Source organism: Neolamprologus brichardi, unplaced genomic scaffold (assembly GCF_056152115.1).
Source record: "Neolamprologus brichardi isolate AB-2024 unplaced genomic scaffold, ASM5615211v1 NODE_ptg000031l+_length_7269946_cov_1, whole genome shotgun sequence".
Classification (NCBI taxonomy): Eukaryota; Metazoa; Chordata; class Actinopteri; order Cichliformes; family Cichlidae; genus Neolamprologus; species Neolamprologus brichardi.
The window spans coordinates 4,535,280-4,555,000 of NW_028270136.1; the positions used below are offsets into that span (position 1 = coordinate 4,535,280).

At 43.8% G+C, this 19,721-nt stretch overlaps 1 protein-coding gene across 6 annotated transcripts in view; it reads right to left on the minus strand.

The window, feature by feature from the left end:
• The window catches only part of caskin1 (CASK interacting protein 1), a 126,378-nt gene extending 108,255 nt beyond the window's left edge, over positions 1–18,123 (minus strand). For all 6 annotated transcript variants that reach the window (XM_087837348.1, XM_087837347.1, XM_087837345.1 and 3 more), the window contains exon 1: positions 17,381–18,123. In XM_087837348.1, coding sequence (XP_087693474.1) covers positions 17,381–17,474 — 94 coding nt within the window. In that variant the 5' untranslated portion in view covers positions 17,475–18,123. The remainder of the gene's footprint in view (positions 1–17,380) is intronic.
• Between the last annotated feature and the right edge of the window lie 1,598 nt (positions 18,124–19,721).

The following is a 19,721-nucleotide window of genomic DNA, read 5'->3' on the forward strand; positions in this document are numbered from 1 at the left end:
TACTGTTCCACAACGCTCTGTAAACCAAACTAGAGCAGTAGCTACAAGGAAACCATGAAAAGGAAATATTCTCATATTCTATAAATCAGTCCAGTATCAGCATAATTCATATTTCTGTGCATCCAAAGGAAGCTTAAGGAACTTAGTAATGAAACAATGACTGAACAGAGCTAAACGCTTTGATCTAGAACTGCAATAAACTGAACCCAGACTGCACCATCCCCCACCCCGTTCTGTGTTGGCACCCAGCTTTGCAGCCACTGTAGCATACAGAGGGGGCCCAGGATGAGGGCATGTGGGTGGGGGTGAGAAGAAAGACGTGGGAGAAGAGATGATACGACAGCAACAAAAGTCTCGAGATCAAGAGTGAATCCTGAGAAGCCTGCGAAGGGGAATTTCTTCTCCCTCAAGGGATGAGAGAGGATCTGATGAATGAGAGACGGGGTAGGGATGGAGGGAAGGAGACAAGGGAAAGGGTGCGATGGAGAGGCAAACGAGGCGAGAAGAGGGAAGGAGGGCAGACATGCGGACATGTCAGGACAGAAGAGGAGGGATAAAAGAATGGATACTGCAGAGGTGAAAAGGATGGAGGGCCATGATAATGAGGATGGAGGAGACGAAAACGGGGATAAATGGTAAAAGAAATGATGAAGGGAATGAGAAAGGAAGTAAAGAAAAAAGGGGTGATGATCTAAAATAGACAGTAGGTCAGTAGATCTGCTGGCTGCTCTGTATTGTCTGATTTTATGACCCACACACACAACATAAAACCCAGATAGGTCCAAGGACTAAAGTGTCTGGCTGGACCCGCAGTGATGAACTGGAATAACCGTTGTGATCCAGATATTTCCTGGCTGGCACTGCGTGCCTGTTGCCACGGTGATAGCTCTGGGAACAGGGAGAGACGGAGCAGGAAAGAGAGAAGATAAGATGGGACGAGAGGGAGGGGAGAGATGGAAAAAGATTGAGCAAATACTAAGAGCGGAACCAGGCGGTGCCACGGTGGGTTTGGCACCAGCTGCACACAAACACACACGTGTACAGTATGTGGATACACACACACACACACGCACGTGCAGAGCTAAACCACATGTTCTGCATGTGTTGGACAGCTGGATACAACCAGCCCGCCAGCATGAACGTACAAACAACGGTGCCCATTGGCTCACGGCGCTACTACTTCCCCTCCATTGGCTGATGTGCTGCAAAGCAATCCTCTGATTAAACTGGAGTAACACACACCTACTGCAGCAGAGGGATCAAAGCACGCCAGTTAACTCAACACGCATGTTGGTATGATACTCACGTGCATGCACTGCACATTAAGCTTATGTCTGCTCATGTAACAGAATGTCAATTTAAGCTTTAATAGTGCGCAAAGTGACCAAAATTCATTATTTTTATTGTTTTTTTGTCTCATTTGTTTGAAACTGAGTGTGAAATAGAATATCTCATGTTGTATGATTACACTGTACATGACTAGAATACTGAATGGGCCTACTGGGCACAAACCCAGACACCCAAGGCTTCAGGGCACAGTCTTTCAGGACGCCTACAAAAAGACAAGATTTACCACTAAAACGAGACCGAAGCGACAGAGGGGACTCACAACAGACACAAAAATGGCCTCCTGAAAGAAGCAGCCATGCTTTCATTGTGGACTTGAACTTAGCGGTCTCCAGCCATAACAAAATAATGTCCTTCAACTTAATTTAGCGTGTTAGAATGCTAAGAGGTGTTCATTAGCACTAAGTGAAGTAACATAGGTTGTTATGTATTTATTCATGAAAATGCAGTACTGTTAACCCTCTGTGGTCAGTCTGTGATATCATTCACCCCATTGCTAGTTACTTTAAAGCTGAGAAAGGCTGAACTTGATAGTCATTCACATGCTTTCTGCATCCTGTACTGAAGCTAGTTTCTTCCATATAACGCAGCGGTCCCCAACCCCCGGGCCACGGACCGGCACCGGTCCATGAGTCGCTTGGTACCGGGCGAGAGTTGAGGCTCGGGTGTGAAATTTATGGTTTTCAAGGTCTTTATCGTTAACTCAGTTTCTCTGGGTCTTTCCCGTGTTGTAGTCGTGTCTTATTTTGAAAGAAATATTTATACATTACCATGGCGACCAGAGAGCATTAAGGGGCAGAGAGGAGGATGCTACTGTCAATGTTGGACGCTGCTTATAAAGTTACTCAATTACACAGTGAATTTGCGTTTTTTATTATATTTACAAAATACCAGTTTTTGTCTCGGTCGTATCATTTTATTTTGTTGTATTTCTCCGCGACACCTTAAAGGCCGGTCCGTGGAAATATTGTCTGACATTAAACCGGTCGGTGGTGCAAAAAAGGTCGGGGAGCGCTGATATAGTGTTAGTCCTTGTTCTGCTCTGCTTCTATGAGCTTAGTGTAGCAGTATAAGTCAGGTTTCTGATGTAAGAGTGGCCATTCACCTCATCGCGATCTAAGTTCATCTGGGAGGAGTTTGATCCAACCATGTGACAAGATCGTCTCTGACACCACAGCCAGCAGACCCTAAGTAAATATAACCAATTCAACGGCAGTTTATCAAGTTGATCAGTGAGTTTTTTGAATTAAGCTAAAAAGATTAGCTAAGTAAGCAGGATTCTTCCTCTACAGGACCATGAACAGGACCATGAACAGGACCATGAACAGGACCATGAACAGGACCACGTGAGGTACATGTGGTATTCTCAATCCAGCATCTGATATCACATGACTTAAAATTGAAAATAGTTACATTATAAATGTTGGAAGGCAAAGAGCAGCTGTTGCTTTAGTGGAATCTTCCAGAATCTCTTCTTTTCCTGTTGTCGGCCCAGGCCGACCAGATCCTGGCCCAGTTTGACGTGACGAATCACCCTCACAGGCTCCCTGACAGCAACACACTGCCAGCCAGACTGATTCATTGGGCAGGATTTGGGGGATGGAGAGAGGTCAGGGGAACAGTAAGAAGGAAGCAGATGTAGAAGGCAAAAAGATAGTGTAAGACAGAGCCTCCAGGTTTTATTAGAAACATTAATACATGCAAACAAAACCAGACCAAAATATGTGTCACTTTGTCTGGAGGCAGAATTCAGCACAAGAATGAAGAATGAAGCCTCAGAGCTACAAATAATAAAGAGAATTATTTTATTGTTGGAAACCCAGAAAGTTGATTCTGCTCATCTTAAATATAAAAACATGTACCCATGTAGGACACAGACATGGGTCTACATTTATAAAATTAAAACTTTCACATTTGAATTGACATTGAAATTTAACTAGAACTCTGCAATCATGCTAGCAGGTGGTGCTAGCCCGAGGCGCGGCCTATAAACACTATACTATTGATATTGTGTGCATCAGCGGCCTAGCACCGGTACCGGTCTGTGAGTCATCTGGTACCACGAGTTGAGGCTCGGGGGTTTTTATCGTTTTTTAGTGGGGTTTTTATTGTTTTTATTGTTAACTCGGTCTAGGTCTTTTCCCGTGTGTTATGAATGTTTATCTTGGTAATGGTGCTGGTTTTATTTTGTTTTATTTATCTGCAGCACCTAAAGGCTGTTGGACCGTTGGTGTACATCGTTTGGTTAAGCATGTTAGAATGCTAAAGATGACAGCAAAGAGTTATTAGCCTTTTGAAGCACCTGGCTAGGTAGTGATGCTTTGAGCTTAATATTGTTATCGCCATGCTAATAAGCTCTCGGTTTTACCATTTCTGACTTTTGAATGTAATTTATGAAGGAGAAGAGGTGTTGCTAAGGAGATTAATTAATGTACTATTCTATTTAGGTACAGAACCTTAATCTGATGGACTGTTTTGGGAATTCATCCCATCGGCACAATGAGTATCGGTATACAAATGTAGACAGGACCTTTAATAATACGCACACAATTTAGTTTTTAGTACGCCTGATCCCAGATCTGCTTAGATGGCCTCTTTCACACACATGTGGTACAGATTTCATTACTAATGGAAGACAGAAAGATGAAGACTGGACTGCAGGTATGTGGAAAATTAAATAGCTGCAGTGGATGAAATTATTCCAGGAACTTGATGAGATTGGAAAACGTAGCGCGAGAATAAACACCGTGTATGAGTGATTTGTGGATCAGCCCACTTTTGTGTGTGTGTGTGTGTGTGTGTGTGTGTGTGTGTGTGTGTGTGTGTGTGTGCGCACTCGGCTGCAAAGATCAGGTCTGTGACACTCTTGTGACACAACTTTCCATCCTCTCTCTCGTCATTTTTCATCTTCTTTTCCCGCCCTAATCCCTACTTTTCCCCCTAATTCATATCACTCCAGTTTCCACATCTGCTTGGAGGATTGAATTCAGGCGATGTGAAAGTCACAAGTTTCACCTCTAACCGTCTATGCACATATTTTGGAAAAGTTCAAGCTTCCTGGAAAATGAACCTGACCCAGATATCTGACTCCATATCAATGGGAGAGGCTTCCTCAAAGCCAAAGAGACTACACAAGGAGTAACTGAAATATTTATAAGTTAAGTGAAAGGACAGGGGGGGGAGGTTTCATCGCCAGCTTCAGCATCAACTGTTTACTAACACCGGACGCTCGTGCACCGGCTGAGATATAATTTCCTGTTTTTCAGCCTCATATTTGAGTATTTCTTTGAATCTTTTGATAATATGATGTGCTGTAGATGGTAAATTAAAGGTTTTGTAGACAAACTATTTGCCCTTTTAGTCACAGCAATGTTATTCTTAAAATACTGAAGTATTGAACAGCCGTGCAGTCTTTCACAGAGCAGTGCAACCCTCATTACTTATATACCTGAAAGAGTCTCTCCAGGATGCTCTTATAAGCTCACGCTGCTAATTAACCTCATTACTTATTTTAAAGCACTACACACCCTTTCAGTCTTTTGTCGCCCTGTCGCAACTTTTCTGAAACACGTCGCTCGCATCGCTTCAAATCAGCACTCTCTTTCATATGTTAACTGTGTTCTCAACCAAATATAGGCTTTCAATGATTTAAATCATTAAAAGTCATTTAAATCATGATTTAAATCAATGATTCAAATCATTACCATCTATTATTATTTACATTTTTTAAACCAGGTCGTGCTGGAGGTCAGGTACATTATGTGGAATATTTTGCAGATGTGTGGACAGCAGTCCAACACCAACCATCTGTTCAGTCGCTGCACGGCTGTGTTTGGACACACATGCACATCAACATCTGTCCCTGCTGGACAGGCCCTTCTGGTCTCTGATAGCTTTCCTTATGCACGAGGACACACACACACATACACACACATTAAGGGAGCCATGGAGTAGATATTTTGTTGCAGCAGATGCTGGCTTTCCAGCAAATAGTAGCATTAATGAATAGCTACCTTTCCATTTCCAGAGACCACGCAGTTCTTCTAAAGGCTAATCGTTTCACAAAATCATCTGCCACCTCAACAGTTTGGGGGAAACAGCCTGGAACCAGTAGCAGAATTCGACACGTCATAGCTTTACAATAGCTTTACAATGCTTCTGCAAAACTGAATCTCCTGAGCAACATTCAAATTTTGAAATTTTAAACAAATATTGAGAAACTCAAAAGTGTTTTTCTGCAAAATCCTCCAAATATGTAAGAAAAGCTAATAATGCTGCTCTTTCACTAAAAATGTGAACATGCAAATATAGCTCCTTTCAAACGACATAAAACAAGATCGCTGACAGTGACTAAGTTTCATACTGAACCAGATTAATAACAATGTTCCAAATTCCCCATTTAAGAGTTAAACCATAGTGTGAACAACCTTTTAGTGTCTAACTCAGCACACATATCAAGTTTAGAGCAGCTCATTTTACAAGAAACAGCCTGGCACTGGTAGCAGCCAAGTAAAACTGCAATATGAGAACAAAGCTGTTTCTTTCTTGTTTTGTTTTTTCTTTTTTTGCCTGTCCCGTTTGGTTCTTTAGCCGTCAGAATTGTTGTCTGAAGACCAACAACCCAATGGATTTATTTTGCCAAATGGATCATCACGGCCTTGCTGTATTGGTCCATTTGATCGACCTTTGTTGTTATTATTTATTTTATTTTATTTTCAGTTGTTACAGACGGGACAGGGACAGTGAGAAAGGAAACTTAAAAAGAGAAAGAAGAGAAAACAAGCAAAAACAACAGAGCAACATACTAAACACAACACCATCACGTTAATCTAGCTAAGTGTAAACAGCAGTAAATACTAAATATTGGATGTTGTTGTGCAGCACGCAGGACCGACAGCGCACAATGTGCCTTGAAGTAGCAGCCAATAAAGGTGTAGTTTATGTCTATGAACAGTGAACACCTGTGTGCACACCTGTGTGGATCAGCGCGCTTGTATTCAAAAGGTTTCCCCATGTAACGGTCTGCTAGAGGATGTAGAGAGCCATAGCCCCGCCCCCCAGGGCATGAAGCAGGCATGGAGGAGATCCAGGCCCCAGACATCCAGAGGCCCCAGAGTGCGAGAGCCCAGGGAGGACCACCGGAGGGGCATCGTGCTACCCTCCTGGGAAGAGCTGAGGATCCCTAGTCGAGGGGTCACCCAGTAGCCACGGAGCAGAAGCCAGAGGGGGCTGCAGTGGCGTGCCCGCCGGTTCTGATAGCAGCCAGCTGTGCCAGAGTGAACCGAGCCGCAGGCCCGGAGGCCCGAGGGCCCCCTTTGCCCCGGAAGAGGCCTGACCGAGCAACAGGCACCAGGCCCCGCCAAGTAGTCACCGGGAGTGAGCTGGTACATACCTGAGCGCCCAGCCCCGGACACCAAGAACCACCAACGCACCGACCCCTGAGGACATCAGGGTTTCTTTGTTGCCTGGAACCCACAGCTCTACCTGTCACGGTTCTGGGTCGGTTCGACCCAGCATTTTGAGTTTCTGATGTTTTGGTTTATTTTTGCACTATGGGCTGCCCTTTGATACTCTTGTGCTTTGATTGTTATATTCTAGGTTTCTGTTTATTCGTGTTTTAGGATTGTTGCCTCATGTATAGTTTGGGTTCCATGCGTTATTTTCTGTCTGCCTCTCAATGTTGAGTCTGTGTGTGATGGTTTCTGGTTTCCTGTTTTACTTTGAAAGTTCATGTCTCATGTCAGTGTGTTCAGTTTTACTGCTCCTCCTGTCTCGTTAGCCTGATTTCTCCCAGTTGTGTCTGCCTCCTGTTGCCCATTCCCTGATTACTCCCCCGTGTATATAAGCCCTGTGTTTTCCTGTGCTCCCTGTCACGTCGTACCTTCAACTTGCTGTGTGTTCATGATTTCCAGTCCTCCAGCGCATCAGTTTAGAGTTTTATGAGTCTTATTTTATGTAGAAGTTTGTCCAGCAATAAAGCTGCGTTTTCAGTTTAAATCTCGTCTCCAAAGAGTCCTGCATTTTGGGTCCACCGCTCCTGCCTGCCTGCGACACAGCCAACCATGACACTACCTTCATTTTCTCAGGCCAGTTATACCTTCTTTACCAGATTCTCATCTAAAAGAAGCCAATGGACACATACGCTAAAAATCAGTGCATACGGCAAGTGGATGGAGAGATTATTTTGCCTAAAATGAACTGCCACAGAATTGTCAGTTTCAGCCTTTATGCATCGAATGTATAAAATCTGTGTGAATAATTTGTAGATTAAAATATTGTAACTAAAGTTGTGTAAAGTATATTCATTTTTTTATTTTAGAAGGAGCTGACTAAAGCAGCATTTTCGGTTTTAACTTGTGAAGCTAGCATTAGCTTTACTAGCTAGCTACACCCAACTGTAGCTAGCTAGTGAAGCTAATGCTAGCTAGTGAAGCTAGCATTAGCTTCACTAGCTAGCTACACCCGACTGTAGCTTGCCTTTGGCTGAAATTAAAAACCTACTGTGCCAATAATAACTGAGAACTTTAATGTTCATTTTGCCAGTTTTATTACTGTAAACTAATAAGAAAACAGGCCAGGCATAGCAAAAGGGGGTCAAACTGACCTCTGCCAAAAAAAGGCTGAGAAAAAAGCAGGCTACGTAGTGTCATGCAACCAGTTGACTCCACAAAATTTCTCACACATATCAAAGACCTAAGGGTGTGTCAGTAACCAACACATTTTCCCAACCCCTGAGCCTGCACCCACACTGTGTCACAGCCCTGTTTTTAGTGGCAGCTCGCATAGCAGGAGAGCACCAGTATTCATTCAAAAGTCCCAAGGCGATGCTAACTGCATTCACTGCGGCTGCAGGGTGGAACATTTCTAGAAGGTTCTCGTGTAGAGTACAGTCAAACCTTGTCCCAACCATGTTAGTTTAACTTTAGGAGCAGGGTCTGAAAAAAAGCATCATTTCCTGCCTTTATTAACTGCTCAAACATCAGTTTGAAGCAGTAAGAACACTCTGTGTTGTGAATTCAGGGTGTGAGTGGGGAAAAAAAAGTCCTGCCAGGCGATGTAGAGGGACAGCCTCGCTCTATAGCAGCTGCTGCAAATCTTTGCAAGTACAGCTACTTACTTACATAACAAATCTCCAGTGACATGGCTCAGCTTTCTCTTCTGATTCTGACTCTTTTCCTCCTCATGACTGCAGAGCATTTTTTCTATCGCATTATGCTGCATGTGTGTGACTCTGTAGTTAACTGTTGTCCCTTTCTTCACAATTAAAGCTCACACACACACACACACAGATGATGTAAATTCCAATAGAGACTGTACCTCTCTGTGTCAGTCGTATGACGGTGGGGGGAAGAAGTGTGTGTGTGGTTAATGCCACCCCTTTAATCGGTGCTGAATGGGTGAGAGTCCCACCCTGCTGCCCTTCTCATTTTGTGGGTGGCCATTATATTTACTCCTCTTCCTCTCTCGTCCTGGTAAACAGTGCAATAGAACAGAACAGATTTGCTATCACCTGATCCTCTGCTCACACTTGATGTAACAAATGCCTTCTTTTTTTCCGGTTTCGCTTTTGTTCTCCTCACCCAGCTGCCCTTCTGTTTCCCTTCCTTTCCTGTAAAACAGTTTGCTTCATTTCCTTTTCCTTATTTTTCTGTAGCGCCGTCATTTTGGTTATTCGTTCAGTTTTCTTTCTCATCCTTTAATCTAATGTTTTTCCTTCTCTGGACTGTGCTAGTGTAAACCTTACCTTTTCTTTCTTGTCATTTCTCAGATTTGTTATTTGTTATTAATTTATACTTCCTTTGACATGTACTTCCTGCTCTTCTCTTCTTTATTCATTCTCGCCCTTTTCTTTCTAATTTATTTTTCTTCTATTTTTCTTTCCTTTTACTTTTTTATAACATATATTCATTTAATTCCCTTTCCTTTAATTTTTTTTTTAATCTTTCCTTTCACATTGTTTCACTACTTCCTCCATGGTATTGTTTCTTTTCCTTTTTCCCTTCATTTCCTTCCTTTCTCTTCCATTTCATCTTCCATCTTCTCTCTTCCTTTTTAATATGCTCTGTCTTACTTCCTTTCCTATCATTTATACTCCTTTCCTTTCCCTTCTCTTTCCTTACGTCTGCTTCCTTGCATCCTCTCACCTCTGCTGTGCTCTCCACTTCTGCCTGAACCTGCCGCTGACCCATTAAACTGTGTGGATGTTATTTTTGCTGCATGTGTGCGTCTGTGTGAGAGGGAGCAGAGACAGAGGGACCCGATGTGAGCCGAGCAGTGTGCGATCAGAATAAACGGGAGGTGGAAAATGACAGCGTTCAGCTACCCCTGCGTTTCATCACCTCGTTCCCTTGTTCTCTTTTTCATCATTTTCAGTCTTTCATCACTCCCCCTCCATCTGTCCCACTCACACATCAAGAAGCATCTTCCCCTCCTCTTTCCTTTTCTCTTACTAACTCCTCTGCCTAGCCCCCTTTTCCTCCAAGCAAAAAATATTCACCCACCTCTCCCCCCCCATCTGCTCTGTAATTCAATCATGGAGGCAGTCAGCAGTAGCAGGAGAAGTGAGTGATGATGTTTTGGAAGAAAATGCAGGGAACAGCGCCGGCCAATCTTCCCTTCTCTCCGTATTATCATTTCTAATATGCTGTGCTTCAATTTCCAAGATCACTCTCAGGATCAGTAACGCCGCCCGAGCATGTTTGCTTCTCCTCGCAAGTGTTGCTGCAGTAATATATTCCAAGTAAAGTCCTTTAGGTGCGCTTGATTGACGGGGAAATATCTGCTTGAGTATCAGCGCAGACTCGCTGAATATTTACGAAGTGGTGAAAACACATAGCCGCCCACATTTTAATAATATTTTCAGGGTGAAATAAGAGCAACACCCCCGACGCACACTTTCATTTTATGTCATTTACACTTTGTTGTTTTTAGTGTTTTATCTACCTTAAAAAAGCGCGACAGGGCTGTTATGCTCGTTTCTCTTGGCTTTGCATGATTGACAGTTCGAAATAATCCTTACGTATCTTTCTTTGAGCCTCTTTCATCCACACAAGCTGTCTTAGAAGAAAGCTAAAGATGAAAGCTGATTGGCTGCTCTTCACAAGCAGAATATTTGAATGTCATGTTCAAATGCCTTTATTTTGTGAGGGGCAGCCAATCAGAAAATGCTGGGTAACAGGAAGAGAAGCGCCATGCTGACAGTGAATGAACTGAGTCCTTGAGCTGAAACACAATGCAGGAAACGTATATTAGGTAGCTGTTTAATTGTATTGCACAATATGCATAGAGAGTGGAGGTGCAACAGCTGTTACGCTAAATTTAAATATTTGGCGTAGCTGTCAAGTTGCACTGTGAAGTGCAAACGTTAGCTGCTCCTTCACGTCACGCCGCTCCTCTGAAGCATATGGATGCAGACAGAGCATCGTTAGCCAATCTGAGAGACTCCGGCTGACAGCGTGTGGAGCTTCCTCTCTGCTGCTCCTTTGTGAATGTGCACTGGTGTGGATGCAATCATCTGCTCCTGCTAGCCCGCCTCGCACGTCAACACAGAAAAGATTGGTGGGGGAGGGCGTGAGGAAGAGAGGGGGAGAGAGAGAGAGAGAGCGAGAGAGAGACTGGTATCTAGAAAGGTCTGGGAGTGTGAGCATCTCTCATGGCTGCAAAGAAAGAAAGTGAAGGAGGAAGATAGCTGTGGAAGAACGCGTCAGTCTGTCGGACATGGCGTCTTTATCATTTCACTGAACACACACACACACACACACACACACACACACAGAGTAAACAACAATCAATAGAGATTACACAAACTGCCTTAACACACAAACACAGAAACAGCCCATTACCAAACAGACCTCATGTCACACTCAAGGTCTGCTCCAATAACACACACACACAGTCAAATCCTATGTGCAGAAGGCAAGTTGAGTGACAGCAAACTGATGATAGCTCTCCAGATGGTGCCAGATGTTTGTGTTAACGTAACTGTGTGTGTGTGTGTGATGGAGGTAAATACGTGCATTTGTGCGGACTGTGTGTCCGACCTGAGTGAGAGTAAATGATGTGCATGAGGGCAGAGCCTCAGACCCACAGCCACACGTCCACTCGTTACCACCACAACCCACTCACACATTTCACTGGCAGCTGCACACACACAGACACGTCTCCTGTAAGCTTTGTGCTGCATGCTAAGATGACAAACAGGTCTGTGTGAACATCAGCCTAGCGTCAAACTGCCCTGCTGCTGCACTCTGTCATTACCGCCCTGCTGCTTCTGTCCTCTTTATTTGTTTTTTGAAATAAACAGGTCAGTATCAGTGTCCTGCAGACACTTTTGCAGGCACTCCCTTAAAACACACGCAGCTTTTCAGGATCTGAGAAAAAAAAAGTGGCTTATTTTTGCTTTGCACGTCCACAAATGAAATTTCAAAGGGCATATTAAACAGTTTGTCTTGCACAAAGCAGTTCCTGCGGTATCAGCGGCTGCCAATTACACAAATAATTAAATTCAGCCTAACACTGGAAAGACAGCGCTTCACAGCAGACTGGAAGGATTTGAAAGAGGGAGGCGGAGCAGAGACGAGCCTCGAGACTGCGTTTAAACGCGGTAACACTGTAAGTTATAGAAGGTTAAACTGCAAGCGAACCATGAAACACTCCACTCAGCCAGTGATGTCACAACACAGATAACACACTCCACTGCTGCCGTACTCCTGCAAACCACTTTGCAACCCACCTCAACCCCAGTTTCTCTAAGTGGCTCGAATGTGATGTGAATTTCATACGTTTTGTGATGATATGATGACAAAAACATGTATATTTTGGATTTCAGTGTTACAGGAAGTCTGACTAAAGTATGCCTAATGACCCTAAAGCAAGACATATTAAGTGCACTGAATTAAAAATGAAGTAGAGTGAGCTCACTCACATTTCACACAGTTGGTGTGACTCATCCCAGATGCTAGTTTTGTTATTTAAGTGCAGCTCACACAAAATAAATCTTTTATTTTAGCTCCTCTGTTACTTTCTGTGTCAGTGAGTATTTACAGAAAACTAACTAATCACACTTTGCAGTTTTCATATAAATGATTTTGCCTGTTTTGTATCTAATATTTATAGTTATGTATTTTTACCAGTTTTAAGACTGAAGGTAATCAACTGCCTTTATATTATGTTACATTACTCAGTTAATCCTGCTTTCTCCTTTAAAAATATGATTTTTTTGTTAAGTGATTGAAATTTAAAGTGTTGATTTTGCAATAAAAAAAAATCTGCTCACAAATAAGATGCATGCATTTTGTATTTTTGTACTGCAGGGCTTCCAGGTCCCAGAATCTCAACTTCACTTTCAACACAAGTTTATTAAATTTATTGAGTAAATCTTAAAACACAAAAAGGCTCTCTAAACATTTAATCTTTAGCAAAGCATTTTCCTTTAAATAAATAAATAATCAATAGCATAAATAGAACCGAAATAAACAGAAATACAGAAAGTGCACTTACACTGTTATTTAACCATGTTCTAAGGAAGTCAAATACAGGATCACAAAATCTATTCAAAAATGTAAATGTAACGTTGCCAAGTTCCCCAGTCTGTGTAGATTAATAAACAAAGGTCACCCACTGTGTGTACTAACAAGCATTACATTAGGGCTGCCACGATTAGTCGACTAGTAACGATTACGTTGACGCGTCGTTTGAAGCTTTGTAAGATCCTGAAAGACGCAGGAATAAGTAGCAGGATTTAAGAGTGTAATAACGGACTGAAACAGAAGATGGCAGCACTGCATGTACAAGGATGCCAGCTGCCGTTAAACCCCGAAGAAGAAGTAGCTCTGTCCCAGAATTCATAGCGCAGCCCAGCTCAGTTTCCAACAATGGCGGCAGCTAGTTAGTTTTAATATTACTCTTATTATTCTTTCTGGGTCACAAAATAAACGTTTAACATATTTTCAGGCGAGAATGTAGCTGTGTAAACCTCAAATATCTGCTCAGTTTATCAAGACACCACATATTTTCAAAAGCGCTCCGACGTTTTCGGAGACTCTGTTAGCCACTAGCTCGATAGCTAGCCGGGGGCTAGGCTAACTAGAGCCGTGAGAACACCGGACTCCCGCAAATCGTTTTCAAACCCACCGCCGTCTTTCGCTACTCTGGTTAAACATGATATATAAGTCACTTGGATAACTTAAAATGTTATTGTTTGGCCTTTTTTTTTAGTATTTTATTGGTTCCTGATTAAATCGGTTTGGCTGAGATTAAAGTTATAGTTTTTACACAGCTGAATAAACGTCAAGCAGATTAAACTCCATTGAAACAATCTGCAAATGTCAATAAAATTTAATAAACTATCATCTTGTCTTTATTTTTAGCACGTACCTTAAGCAAAAATAATCGGTAACTAGTCGACTATCAAAATAATCGTTTGTGGCAGCCCTACATTACGTACAGTCAGGCAGCTGCCTCTTTCACCTGCAGTATCTGCTTTAAATTGCTTTAGTCGCCATCTGTATGCACTGCAGTCTGGTGAGGACTGGCTCCAATCTGGAGCACATCTATGCATGCTGCAAGCGGCTGTCTGCTGCCTGTGAAAAATGAGTTCGAGGCCGTACCTGTCCTCTGCATCTCATGTACTGAGCAGCAGTCAGAAAGCGGCTTCCAGCTGAAGAGCACTTAAGTGTAGCCTAAAGGTTGTTTTGTGCTCTTGTACATAATGTTCTTTGCTGAGCTCCACATACAGAAACACACACTAATGTTGGGCACAACCTCTATGTGCTGGACCCCACCAGTTCTTTTATAGTCACGCCTGTCTTTTTCTGCAGTAGACAGACTGTTTATGATCCAGGGGGTTTCCTGCTCTGCTGTAGACTTTAGTTTCAGCGCCTGCATCAATGCAGTGAACCCCGCTAATTGCTACACACTGTTATGAAGCCATATGCTTCGCTTAATCCTGCAGAGTGAGCACTGCCGTCTGAGGCACAGAAGCCTGCGACTTATAAAAGAACTTAAACACACACAGGAGTTGGATGGGTGGGATGTTTGTCTCACTTCTACAACACATCTAAAATGGTTTACTCCGCCTTCCTTTGCGTTTTGTTTCCGTGACTTTATTTGAGGCTGATCGGGTCGCCGCTGCTCCACTTTTATTACATCTTTAATGGTCCACCGACTACTTTGAAGTTCTGCTTGGCTTGTACTGGGCTGGGTTTAAAAACTGCCTTGATTCTTCATGGTATGGATTGAACAAGTTTCTTGGAAACATTTCTCCGGGTTTCTGGTGCTTATTGACATGATAGCATCGCACAGGGCACCACTTTCATGATGCGATTCTCCCATGACACCACCACCCTGATCTGGTGAGCGCAGAGGCCACTTTAGCACAACGAGCTCATTGTCATCGTCGAGAAACTAGACTGATGACATGAGCTTCGTGATGTGGCACATTTTCCTGTTAAAGTGGCCGAGAACACTGTAGTCATGGAAAGATAAAAAGGGATGGACGTGAATATGAACAGCACTGGCTAAAAATGATGCTCGATTGGCAGTAAGACAACATCCCCCACACTAAGAAACCATCAACAGCGTTAAAGGTTCTCATCCTTTACGCTGTTTATGTTAAAGTATCTATATTGCAGCAGAAATCAAGACTCATGAGATCTTTTTCTGCCCAGTTTTGTCCAGCTGCAGCTGTAGTTACCAGTTTTTAGCTGGATCAATTGTTCCGATGTGGGCTCCTGTTTCAAAGCTTTAACATGTTGTGCATTCAGAAATGCTCTTCTGCACGCCTCAAACACATCTGGTCATGCTTCTCTAAGCTATGTCATCGAATGAGGCCTTTTCCCCCAGAGAACCACTTCTCACTTAAATATCTTCTTTCTCCATCCCTTTTTCTGTGCGTAAAATCCCAACAGCTCACGAGTTTCTAAAAAGGTTCAATCAGCTCATCTGACACCGAGAGCCACGACACGTTCAAACTCCCCGAAATCGACTTTTCTTTCCCTTTTCTTGCTTTGAACTTCAGCAGGTCCTCTTGACCCACAAACAGAATACAAAGAGACAGACAAGAGCTTTCAGGTCTGAAAATGAAGGATAAGCATCTTAAACCGGCAATCTTTTCCAGTAGGGTCAACTGAACTGGTTCCCAGAAGAAATCCAGTTGTATTGAACTCAAGGTAAAAATGGTCCTGCTTCTTATTTGATTTTAATCCCAGTAAACAGCCTGCTGATGAGCTTCTGCTTTCAGTTGCTAGAATAACTAACAATATAATGCTCTTTTTGTAGTTTATGGTCTCATACAGAGTAAAATAGACAGAATGGGGTAGGGGAAGTTACAACCTTATGAATTCAATGCAGTTTATATTTATACAGAGCTAAATCACAACAACAGTCCCCTCAAACCACTCTGTATTGTAAGGCACAATATTACAGAGAAAACCCCAACAATCAGACGATCCTCTAAAAGCAAGCATGTGGTGACAGTGGGAAGGAAAAACTCCCCTTTAACAGGAAGGAAGTGCATCAGTGCATCATGGGAAGCACCCAGTAGCTTAGACCTATTGCAGCATAACTAAGGGAGGATTCAGGGTCACCTGGTCCAGCCCTAACTATATGCTTTAGCAAAAATGAGAGTTTTAAGCCTAATCTTAAAAATAGAGAGGGGGTTTGACTCCCGAGTCAAACCTGGAAGCTGGTTCCACAGAAGTGGCGCCTGAAAGCTGAAGGCTCTGCCTCTCATTCTACTTTTAAATACTCTAGGAACAACAAGTAAACCCACAGTCTGAGAGTAAGTGCTCTGATAGGGGGATATGGCACTATGAGGTATTTAAGATGAGGACTGATTAATCAAGACCATGCATGTGAGGATGTGGATTTTAAATATGACAAATGCATTTCCTTTCTGTCATGTAATTGGCCGATTAGATATTATTTTAAGACGTAGTTCCAACTGATCTAGTGGCCGTCAGCACAATATTTAGGAGTGGATGTGCAGAATATCCAGCCGCTATGTTAGCCAACACCAGTCATTTTAAATACACAGAGGTCAAGAAGTACAATAAAGCTCGAGTGTTACTCAGTACACAAACAGACTGACAAGTGAATTTATAAAGTCATCACTTGCAATAGGGGCTCAAATGTGGGTCATTATTTGTCATTAGCATTGCCTCTTCTTATTCAAATGAGGCCCACCTGCTGTTTGCAGTGTAAGCACCAGTTCAGATGCTGCTGCGTACCTGCCCAAGCAGAACAATTATAGTAATTGGATAATAGGCTTCGTGTCAACTAGCTTTTATAAAAATAATTACAAGAGCTATAGCTGAATTACTTGTTATGCCTTTGTGCTTAAAATATCCAAAACCAATCTGCAGAAATTCTAACTCCTGCAGCTCGGCCTGTACGCTACCCCTCGCTGTCTGCTCACAACTGGACCAGCCAGTTATATATCAGTGGAAGTATCAGCAAGCCACCGCCAGCCTCTACAGAATGATCTATCTGCAGCTCGCTCTGGCTTCTCTCTGTATTGCCCACACATTAGAGTGGGCTGTGCAAGTGAAACATTGTTGGATGTTGTAGTGCTACACTGCCTGAAGGAGAAAAAAACCATTAGAGGAGCAGTCGTGAAGCGAGCCTTGCAGCATGCAGGATAAAAGAAGAACGAAGAGTCGTGTCACTCTGATTGTGATGTTGAAACCTTAACTATCACACGGCCACCAGTATCATGTCACTGGAGAGCCAGGGTCACACACAGATCCCTCCCTCTCTGTGCTGCAGTGTACAGAGACAGGGTTTGAAGATGCGCTGCCACTCTCCAGTCACACCACTAATCTTCTCGGATACACCCCGATGCATGCAAACCTCTGTCTCCCAGAAGACTCACACATGCAGCCTTCACACATCACCATCATCTCAGCGGTGAACAGCTTTATGTGAGAGAAAGCTTTTGCCCATGGCTCAACACGGGCATCTATAGGGGAGGGTTTCAACAGAAATCCACAGCTGTGTTCTCATCTCTGCAGTGGGAGAGAACCGACTGTCTTACTTGCTTTCCCTGGCCGGGGCCTCTGCAGCAGCTTCTGCACGGTGAGCAGGTCCTCGGTCTTCACCGCCTGCAGCAGTTCCTGGTCCTTTCCCATCTTCCGCGCTCGGCCGCTCTATTCCAGCATCCTCCGGTACAGAGGCGCCTCGCCACGCGGAGGGTACGTCTACACCCCGGCCACGAAAAGCCTCCTTCCTCCCACCCCCCCAGGTCCCTAGCTTGATGAGACCCCCCCTCCTCTCTCCCCTAGAGCTCCGGCATAGCACGGGTCCAGAGGGGCTGAAAGCGAGAGAGAGAGGGGGGGAGAGAAAGAGGGGAGGGGGGTGGGGATAGGCTGGGTGGGATGGAGGGATGCTCTCGGGTTCTCCCACGGCTACGTGCAGCGCTGCTGACTGGAGACGGGACCGGAGGCTAACGGGCCGCTCGAGATCCCAGCAGCCGCGCGGCGGCGTCGCGTGCGTCGTATTTTGACGGAGCGGATGAGTGGTGGGGGCTCCAGGATTCGCCTCACAGGCTCCTCGGTCTCACCCCCGCTGCAGCTGTCCTCGATAATAAACGATTAACCGGGAGGAAGGAGTCAAACGGAGAAGCCTCGCAGGCTCAGACACACTGCGCGTAAATGGTTGTGCGTTTGAAGGCGGGTGCGCGCCTGTTCGTATCTGCCGAGGATGTGCCGCTCGTGTGCTTTACGTCGTACACGCAGCCCAGCGGTGACGCGGCTGCAGCCACAGCGCCGCGTGCGCTCGCGCTCGCTATTTGGTAATGATTTTCTCCGAGTGGGGTGGGTGGGTAGGGGTGCGCAGAGGTAGTGAAGGGGGGCACGTGCACGTGCCCGCGCGCTCTACAGCTGGGCCAGCTCGCACTTCTAAATGGCTCGTGCTGAAAGTTGGGGGCGGACCAGGAGCGCGGTGCTCTCCCGCCTCCTCCTCGCCTCTCTCTCGTCTCTCTCTCTGGCCCTGTTTCTGTGGCAGAGGCTGCAGAGATTTATTGAGGAAGACACAGAGAGAGTGGAGGTGTGCCACGCCTTTCTGCTTATTGGCTCGATGAAGTCTTATCAGACTACACACCTGCATTCTAGCCTAAGAGTTAGACTGAATTCAAAGCTACACGACACAAACAATTTCAGATTTGTATTAAAACTTACCTTCTATTTTACATAGATGTTTAAGGCCTCCAGGCAAGTATCACTAATAAACTTGGCATTGGTATTGGATAAATACTACTAGGATCAGCACTTTGTTTCTATCCTCTAAGTTCATTTAACCCACTATATTGTGTTAAATCAAACATTTTTGAGGAAATTAAACCCCCACCCATTTAGCTCCATATACCAATGGCATTCCATCAGGGCAAGCAAGGCAATCAGTGCTTACCTTGTCAAATCCAAAAATAGACATAGCTGTCATAAAGCTCCTAGGTGATTACCTTTCTGCCATCTTGTGGCTGCAGTGAGTTATTGTTGCTGAAAGCTCCACTTGTTTTGTGCTCATAGGAAACTTAAGTTGTCTCCATTTTACCCGCATGTCCATTTCCCGTTACCAGTGACTTGAGCTGATCAAGCTGAGAAGCTAGACACTTTTTTCTGGTTTGCACATTGTGAATAAGCAACTGCTCTTTCATGGTAAACTGATGGGAGACCAGCTTGTTGCTGCTGTCTCTACTTTCACTGCTCTGAGACGACTTACAGTCTGCACTTTGTATGTAAGCACAGCGAACATTAGCAGGCAAACAAGCTTCTCTTGCTAACCGCTATGTGTGGTTTAGAGAAGATGGAGTGTGAAAAAGTTATTAATAACTCGTTTAGTACATTAGCAAGAAAAACTGTGATGATGATGGAATGATACATGGTCAGAGGGGATGGACCATCTATCACGACTAAAACAGGCAAGTTGAGCAGGTGCATGCTCAGCAGCACCTTCAGATTAGCATCTATGAGAATCTCTGAATGTTTGGCCAACGCTTCATTTTCACCTTTATCTTTTTTCCATTAATATTTTTAATCGTTGTGTAAATATCGATAGGTAACTAAGTCACACACTGCTCAAGTCTTTTAATTCAGATATTTTTTAATGTTAATAATATGTATACATATACTTTTATAAAATCAAGATATTGGCGTGTGTTTGTGATCTTATGAACGACTATTTAAACTTAGAGGAAAATACATACACATGCTTTCAGCTATTATGCCGAGAGTAATATTAACCAAATGCTAAAATGCTAGAAATTTCTAATCAGCACCAAAACCACAAATGCAGCTGATGTTTGGCATTACTGCTCATTGGAGATCTCATCAAAGACAAAACCCACAGTCCTTGTTCAGTGCAAAAATCTGGACAATAAT